Here is a 9,593-nt window from a genome sequence, read left to right as displayed (position 1 = left end):
AAGAGAAACTTCTTTTGGTTATAAGTAAATACAAATACAAAAATCAAAGCCAAGTATGAACTGAACAATATGAAGAATTTATTATCTCACAGAGTTCAGAGGTGACCAGAAGCACAATTTGTATCCTGCTGTCCTCAGTGTGATGGCTTTCATCTTCATGCTATTCCTTTCATGGTCATCAGGTAGAGTAAAATGAGAGAGATATGAGTAGGGATCTCAACCCACTGAGAAGACATGGTCCAATGAATGTTGGTGTGAGTAATCTAATTATCCACCCTCTGCCCTCTAGGGAGAGTAAACAAGGGGATAAAGATGTTAGAACCATCTCCAGTCCTTCTATGTATGGGGAGAGAAACTGAAAGTGTAGAATGTAACAGGAGTTAAGTATAAAAATTCTGTTCTAAAATACCTAATATTCTTTGGCCCTAAAGTCACCGATTTCACATTTAAATTAATCTATATTTCACTTTACATTAATGGAGTTCTTAAGGATTGAATTCTATTTATCAAATAAATTTTTTAGCAATTTAGGCAGTCAAATATGACATACATATCTGCACCACCACACATACATATACCATGAAATCCTTACACAGGCATAAAAATTCTTAACAGGAATAAACTGTAAGGAATAAGATAAAATATTAAGTTTTAGTGTACTGTTTACTTTTTAAAATAAAACAAACTCATAAAATAAAATCTGTTCATCCTTATACCGATTGTTCTAATTGATGCATACTTTATGCCAATTTATCATATCAAATCCTGAATTTTGCTTCTTTTGTAGTTAAATACACATCTCAATCAACAAATAAGAATGTTTAAAATAAGGGTCCTTAATCTTGATGTTTAGTTTAGTTATCTGAAATCAGGTTTTCATTCTGTATGTTTTCAAGAAGGTAGATTATGATAGAATGTCTTTTCATCTGGTCCTTGTTAAACTGGTAAAATATCTTATTCCTGCATAAGAGTGCACATCTCAATTTATAAGTTAGCAAATAGCTTATATCAATACAAACGTCCAACAATGTAATTAAATAATTGCTACTTGGAAATACTTTATACATGAATAATTTATCTCTTTACACTGTTGAAGTCTTCCTTGTATTTTCAGTATGTTCTACAGCTTCTGTATCATCACCTGAAATTTACCTAAAAAAGATAATATGAAAAATGTTTCTTTAGTATTAGGTACAGAAAAACAAGCCTAAACATCAGTTTTCTGTTCTATTTAGGAAATAGTTTTAGTAATAAAACTTGCTATGCCAAAGAACTCTTCACAGTATTTGATAAAGTCAGTTTCTTTTATGAGATGATAGTTGACTGCTAATTACCATTGTGAAAAGAAAGGAAATACAAAGAAATTTAACTCAATTTTATTCTTGGGTGGTACCTCTGGTATAAGGATGCTAGAAACGAGTTTAGTGATTAAAAACTACTTGGCTTTACATAATTTAGAAAACTGTTAAGACATTTTCAATGTTAAAAGGGAATTTGCTGTCTTAAAAGTATTGTAGACAATTTCAGTAATTGGGCCCTCCCTGGTGGTGCAGCAGGTTAAAGCACAGCACTACAAAGCTAGCTGCAGCCACTTCAGCATGAATTTGATCCCCATCCCCATGTGACCCACATGGCACAGCAGACCTCTCCTGTCTCTGCCCTCTGCTCCCCTCAGCAGTGTATTTTGTCGATTTGCCTATTCTGCTCCCCACTCTGACTCTGGTGAATCCTCTCACTGCTCACTGCACCTTTGGCCTATATCCAAGTTGTATATGCACAAATAAATCTTTTTTTTTAAATGATATAATAGTTTATTTTTACATCATTTTGCGCCTTTCCCATCTCAGTTGTAACCCCTGTGGGCTTCCCATCACCAAGTCACCCATGTGCCATCACTATAGTCCAGTGCACTTCCCTCCTCCGTTTTCGATCCCATTCCCCAATTCACCCCCTAAAATGTCTGTGGTATATAGTTGTTCATTATTAATATTATTTTATTATTTTCTCCCCTGGTCCTTTATACTCCTGCTATGAGTAAACCATCCAGTATTTTTCCTTTTCTTTCTGGCTTATTTCACTAAACATGATCCCTTCCAGCTTCATCCATGTTGCTGCAAAAGGCATGTGTTTATTTTTTTTTTTGGTTGCTGAGTAATACTCCATTGTGCAAACATCATTTTAATCCAGTCATCTACTTTTGGGAATCGGGGTTGATTCCATGTCTTTCTGGCTATAAATAAAGTAGCTATAAACATGGGAATGCAAGTGTCTTTTTGAATCTGTGTTTTTGTGTCTTTTGGGTAGATATACCTAGGAGTGGGATTGCTGGGTCATATGGAAGCTCCATAATAAATAAATCTTTTCAAAAAATAAATAAAAGTCAATAATCACGCTTAAACTACCATAAATTTGCATTTCTAGCACTTTTTTCATTTTCTCAGATTTAATTATGCATACAAGAACTGGGGTGTAGTCCAGTGGTGCAGTGGTAAGTGGATTTACTAGAGACAGAGAGGGGAACAGAACAGGTAGCTCTACTGAAATAAACTGCTGAGGGGAGCAGTGGGGAGATAGGAAAGGTCTGTTGTACCATGTAGATCAGCTCCCTGGCCAGGAATCAAACTCATGCTGCAGTGGCTTGTGATAGCTTAATATCACTAAGACTTAACCCCTGAACCATCAGGGAGGCCCTAGGACATTTTCTTAAAGTCAGAATCCATTATAAATTAAGAACAGACAAAATTATTTTGAAAAAATCAAAATGATTATAAGTATGCTACAGATCGTACACTGTTAAAATAGATAACAGCAAATGAAATGGTTTTAAGCATTTTTAATTTCCTCTAAGTCAACAAAAACCAAAAACAAATACCAGACCTGAAAAATAATCACTACAAACATTTGTTAAGAAATGTGAATTCACTTACAGGCAGGCATTGAAGACACTTCAGCTGTTACAATACTTTTTATCCCCAAGTTTGATAAGCCACCTCTGATTAAGCCACATGTAAATGCTAAATACTAAAAGGAACAAAGCATGTAAAAAAAAAATTAAGGATTCACTAAAATAGTAAAACTATTAATTATGACATTTAGTAAAACCTAGCTATTAGTAAGTTATTGCTGTTTAAAAAGGATGATGGAAGAATTTTTCTAATACTGAAAATTCTGATTGTTAAAAAAGACTTCCCAGATACTTGACAAATAAAACACAGACACAACTTAAACTCGGTCAATTGGTGCTCTTGTCTAGGACTCTGAATCTACAGTGACAAAAATAAACAAGCAATTGGTTAGATATTGTTCTAGCGACAACAAAGGTAGCTTAAAACTTAATGTCAGTGCTCCCTAGAGGTCAGGTTCTAATTAGACTTTGTGGCGTGTTTGGGCTGTCTCGTAGGCTTTCACCGCCTATAGTCCTTGCCCATTTCTAAGCCTTTCCAATTCAATAATTGTGGAATTGAGTTTAAAATGTACATTTACTTGGTCCTAAGTGTGTTCTTTCCACTATGCCTATAATACAGTTAAGATAATTTAGGTATGGACAAATTTTTATAAATAAGTTTTTACTACAAATAACAGCTTTTACCACCCCATGAGAATTTACCATTTCCTTGGAACCCTTATATTAAAACTTACCAGCTTGCTTTAATATAATGATTTCTACAGGAACCAGAAAGAAAGGTAACATAAAAGATGTAGCCTTATAAATAAAAATTAACTATATAAGAAAAGAAATGAATCTACTAAAGGGGATTACAAATTAAATTCTGAAGTTGATGATTTTGCATAGCTAATAACAGTTTTAGAAGCTTGAGTAACTTCTAATATGCTAATTCAAGAATCTACTGTTAATAAATATTTCAATGGTATTAGTTGTGATGTTCTTTAACTGGTCATTATAAGCTTACCTAGCTCTTAAATTATATGATGAATGATGAATATTTGTTTTCTATTTCATAGGAAAATGTTTACACAAAAAAGTATAACTTTAAAATCTATTTTAAGTTCAAAGTCAGTTGTGATTGGCACTGAACTTCTGCTTGTTTCTTTTCATTAAAGAAAACCTGGTCTTATATTCCATTAAATACCTTAGATGCATGTTCTAAATATTGTTTTCCTGCAGACATCTGAGTAAGCAGACGAAATTTGTTATCCTGAAGTACATAGATGCCCTGTTCAAAAATACAAAAAATATCCAAAATTAATATAGTATTTATTCCTTAAATATTATCCTTATACTTTAAGACAATTTTAACTTTTTAAAAGCCATTAAAATTCTCCTTTCCACTGGTTAAATTTTCTTTCACTGAAATGTTTTGCAATGTTCAAGCTGAAGGATTTTTCAGTATTTATAGCACTGATATTTAATGAAAACCTCTAGGTAGTAAAGATACAAAGACTCCTAAAACAGCGCCTATTCTTAAAGAACTTAAAGTATAAAGGAATCAGAAATACAAACCCAGATTAAATTAACCATTACATATTAATACCTATCTAAAAGACAATAATCATTTTTTCCTAGTAGCATTGCAAGTACTTCCAAGCTAAAGTCAGTATTATATATGAAAAAAAAAGGTTATGTTCACAATTTTATTAGAAATTTTATGTTTTAATGACAAAGTCATTAAAAGAACATTTGTATCAGGAATTAAAAATAGGGGCCTCCCTGGTGGTACAAGGAGTTAAAGCACAGCACTATGAAGCCATCTGCAGCCACTGTGGCATGAATTTGACCCCTGGCCAGGGAGGTGACCCACAAGGTACCTAACTGTCCCGCCTACTGCTCCCCTCAGCAGTGTATCAGTCATTCTGCCTGTTTTGTTCCCCACTCTAGCTCTGTGAATCCTCTCACCCCAGCACCTCTAGCCCGTACCCTAATTCTTGTATGCATAAATAATTTTCTTTTTAAAAAGTTTAAAAACAGGCCTTAATTTATCTAAATACCTGATGGTTTGTCCTTAGATTGTCGATTTGTTTCTTGAATACTGTAGTCCAAAAATCTTTACAAACGAACTTCATGATATCTAACTCATCCTTGAACCTTGCAGTATCTTTTGTAAACCTAAAAAGATCAACTAGAAGTAAGAGTATTTTTCTTCCTCAAAGAAAGGGCCAATAATTCACAATTCCCAAATGCCAGAGCAATACTTATCCAGTCACAAAGAAGCAACAAGTAAAGTAGTTCCCATTTCAATGGATTCACATCCTGTTATATAATTATGGGGCTAAAATTCCAATAATTCTAATTTTAGGTACAAATCATTTTAGTGTACACAAAAGCTGGGCATGATCATGACAGTTATTAAAACAAAATCAGAGTTCAACTCTTTAGACAGTGAGAAAGGAATAGTAAAAAATTATATATAAAATGGATGATTAGTACATGTATAAACAGACTAAGACATTTCTATCTATGTATTTAAACAAAATCCCATGTAGGTTAAAAACCCTGTTAGGCCTTACTAAGTAGGTAATGCAACAAGATTTTTAGACACATGTTTTAACATACCAAAGTTTTAAGGAGAAAACAGTCTAAAACATAAAACATACTGTCTTCAAATATTAAACATAGAAGTTAAAGAACTTGAGTTAAAAATAGCATCAGACCTAAGAGGAGATTTTAAACTGTGATCTAAAGAATAAAATTTGGAAATTAAATTTATAGTATCTCAAGTTTTTTGCAATCTTTTGAAATGGATCATCTTTGTCATAACCTACCTGGAAGAAAATTTTCAAATCCATACTGCTCACCTTTCTATCAATCCTTGTCCCACTCGAAACCCCATGTTTTCCAATTTAGTGATACAGCGTCCATTTTCCTATTTAAAAAATAATACTTTTAGAATGCTTGAACATTAGTATTTGAAAGTTGTTTTAAAACCTTGACTGAAAATATTAATATATTTTATCATTTTTCACTGACACAAAAATGTATCATAAGTCACCCCATATTTTCTTAGTATTTGTCACTTTCATAAGGTAATAAAACACACATGGAACTATTTGCAATGCCAAAGCCTCTTCCAAATTATGCTCCCACCCCCAACTTTTTTTTTTATACTCAATTAAGTCTTCTCAGTATCACCCTTGATTTGGTATCACCCTTGATTTCTTTTTTTGTCAGTCATTCCCTTTGTGACATCACTAAGTTCTATCATTTGTGTTTCAAAATATCTCTGAATTATCCAAGTTTTCTAGTTCTGTGTGTAAGCTGCAGGCCCACCAGTTCTCACTATTAAATGGAACTTCTAAGAAATCATACACTCCACGTATGGGGCTATGGCTCTAAATCCGATTTTAGGTTTTTTGTAGAGTCTACTTTTTTAAAAGATTTATTTATTTATTTATTTTTGCATTTAAGATCTGGGGTGCAGGCCAGAGGTACAGTGAATTTATGAGAGGATTCACTAGAGACAAGGTGGGGAACAGAATAGGCAGGTATGTTCTGAACACAGCAGTGAGACAAAAGAGGTCTGCTGTGCCATATGGCTCAGCTCCAGGGCTAGGGATTGAAGTCAGGCTCTCATGGGGGGCGATAGTGGCAGCAGCACTGAGAATTAACCCCTAGGCCACCACTGAGGCCCCAAAGCTTTCATAAGTGAATAATTACATACTTATCAACATAGGGAAAATAATTTTTTAAATTTCCTTTAAAAACTTAAAAAAAAAATTGGTTCTTATTAGTGAACACTCACAGTTGCCAAAATGAATGAACAAGTAGTGACATCAGAAGATAAGTATTAGTCTTAAAGACTCATTATGGCAGGATTTGGGAATATTTCCTGTTAGCATATTTCCTGCTAATCACTTTTTGGGAGATTCTACAGTCATTCCGTCATAAGAATGGAGCCCTTAAAGGGATAAAATAGGATGAGTGTAAAAGAGACTTCAGTGCTAGCTTGTCTTCTTCTGCCATAGCAGACACAGACCAAAGACATCCAGGATAGACCTTCACAGATAGGAAAGCTGCTAGTGGTGCCTTGCTCTTGAGTGTTTTGGTCTCCAAACTGTAAGAAATACATTTCTGTTGTTTATAAGTTACCCAGTCTATGGCATTTTGTTACAGCAGTCCAAATAGATTAATACACTATTCTTACAAACTGGCAGTACCTTTTCCTGGTTTCCTGGATGCCTTATAAGCATCTCAAAACCTCAACCTGTCCAAAATATAACTGCACTCACCTCTTTTGTAGTCCCTCTCCATCCTACCCAGCTGTTGAAGCCAACCTAAACATCTGGGGATAATTTTCAAGTTTTCTATATCCAAATCCTAGATTTTCTACCTGTCTATTAAACCTGATCTCCTCCTCACGGTCCCTGTCTTAATTCAGATCTTCATCTTTTGATAGACTTATGCAATAATGGACCTTAAAGAGAATCTTCATTCTCAAGTTCAAACATCATATTATCTTTTTTTTTAAAGGGAGTGGGAGGGTGTTAGTCCCTTCCTTAGAAAAATCACTGAGATCGAAATTTTTAATCACACAAGACTTTCTAGCTCAGCTCTCTATACTTCCTCACTCTCCTCTCAATATAGTCACAGTAAATGTTTAAGCCTATTTAAATACACCATACTTTCACACCTTTACATTTGCATTTGATGTTCTTCCTTCTCCTACTTTCTACCCCTTTGCAACATTAGCATTATAGAAAGAGGGGCTTCTGATTTGAACTAAACTTTGGACTATGTAATAAGGACCATTACAATCACGTAATTCTCCACCTAATTACCACCTAACACTTTATTCATGGAACTTCTACTGCCCAATAACTTCGGGACTGGAATTCTGTCCTCCTCATCCACTGAGTGGCAGACCCATTATACGTGTTTAGTAAATATCTTATGAATGATTCAATGAGTGAGCACTCTCACTCATTAAAAGTAACCGTGAGGCATGGGGTTGAGGAATCAACATATCACAGAGCATTTTTTCAATTAATTAAACTATTTCCTTATTACAGTAATGTCTGCAAACTTTCCTTCATTTTAACTTCAAATCTCATTAAGACTTTTATCTTCGAGTTCCCCGGAGTGGTATTGAGGGTTTGGAATGGGTTGGAGGGACAGGGTTCTCAGGCTGTGGCTTATCTATCCTGCGGAAGACGAGGAAGTGCTGAAAGTGAGAGAATTAAGCAGGAATGTCAACATAAGCCGCAAATCAAGGTAGGAGCAAAACTAAACGTATTGTCTGGTCTGCAGGACACAGGTTTGGAAATGGACAAAAAGTATCAGATTACAGAAGATGGGGAAAGAAGAGAACGAACACGGAAGACAGCTAAGATACCAGTTTGTCTGCACTCGGACAGCTGTGAGTGACGACAGGACAGGGGTTAAAGGCCAGTGAGGAAAAACAAGAAGCGTCACCACAAAAGAAATCTAAAGGTGTGTGGCAGCACTCACCACCTCCCCCTGCTCCGCGGACTTGTAAACTCCAGACACCATCTCGTTATGGAGAAGCAAAAACAACGCCTCGTCCGCCATTTCCTGTTTATTCTTCCAAGCTCCTCGGGAAGAAGCTCCTGTTTGTGGGCCGGGCTCGGGGGTTCCGGCCGGCACGAGACCAGTTTGGACCGCGCCGCCACTCCCTCAGTGGGCAGCCGGGTCCCAGGTTGCTAGGAGACCGAGGAATTCACTGGGCTTCCGGAAGCTGGCACTAGTATGAGCCGGGTCAACAGCAGGCCCACCCCGGGGGCACCCCTAGGACCCTACGAGCCTCCACAGAAGCAACAACCCAAGCCGGCCCGCGGACCCGACCGGCCCAGGACTGGGGGCGAAAATAACTTCCGGTTCCCTCTACCCCGGCATCCAGCCAGCTCTATGATCACAGAGCTACCTCCCGAGGGGCACGGCGGATGCCCAGTTAGGAGGAAGGTTCCTCCCCCATGTGATGGAGAGGCGGAGCGTGGTGGGAAAGATGAGCACAAAGCGCGCTCTCGCGGCCTTTTCTGTGTTGATTTGTTCAGAATTAGGAGAAGTGACAAAAATGTTATCTTCATTCAGATCTCCCACTTCCTGCCATATTCTCAATATGAAAGGTCCTAAAGTGAAAAACCAGCTATAGATGTTAGATATGTTGAGAAATTATTCCACCACTGCTTAATATTAAGCTGAGGTATGCGAAACAGATTTAGAATGTTTTTGGACATGGTGAAGGAATAAAGGGGATGGAGTAAGTGTAGAACGAGATACATAAAAAAGAAAAATAAATTAATCGGAGAGTCAGGTAAATGGAGAAGTATTAAAGACTTTGGGATGAGTTCTAAGAACCTAAGGTGAATGTGGGAACTCCTACAAAGGTGCAAGAGGATATGCTAGGTCATATGCACATTTTAAATTTGGCGGACCCTGGCTTAAATAAATTGTTTAGACTATAATTAGTTGTTTCTTAACTAACAGAGCAGTTTTTTTTTTCTTCCAATTCGTTGCTTCCCGACTTTAACTTAATGAATTTTCTTGATTGCAATCTAAATTCTTCATACCCTTTTGCAGGAATTTTAAGATATCCCATAATTGAAATTATAGAAGCATTTTAAAAAATATGTTCCTCCCAGCGATTTGGTCAATTTATTCAGTCATCACAAAAAAAAAA

General features: G+C 36.2%; 1 protein-coding gene across 1 annotated transcript; it reads right to left on the bottom strand.

Moving 5' to 3' along the window:
* Nucleotides 1–30: 30 nt before the first annotated feature.
* TRAPPC6B (trafficking protein particle complex 6B) lies at nucleotides 31–8,854 on the bottom strand. Its single transcript, XM_004681916.2, has 6 exons — nucleotides 8,405–8,854; nucleotides 5,755–5,822; nucleotides 4,948–5,065; nucleotides 4,092–4,175; nucleotides 2,928–3,021; nucleotides 31–1,152 (listed from the first exon to the last, which is right to left on the bottom strand). The coding sequence occupies exons 1-6, from the start codon at nucleotides 8,483–8,485 to the stop codon at nucleotides 1,121–1,123; spliced, it is 477 nt and encodes a 158-aa protein (XP_004681973.1). The 5' UTR covers nucleotides 8,486–8,854; the 3' UTR covers nucleotides 31–1,120.
* Nucleotides 8,855–9,593: the final 739 nt, after the last annotated feature.

Source organism: Condylura cristata, unplaced genomic scaffold (assembly GCF_000260355.1).
Source record: "Condylura cristata isolate star-nosed mole 26May11 unplaced genomic scaffold, ConCri1.0 scaffold00013, whole genome shotgun sequence".
NCBI lineage: Eukaryota > Metazoa > Chordata > Mammalia > Eulipotyphla > Talpidae > Condylura > Condylura cristata.
Note: the sequence above shows the minus strand (reverse complement) of the source record. Positions and strands in the feature narration are given on the sequence as shown.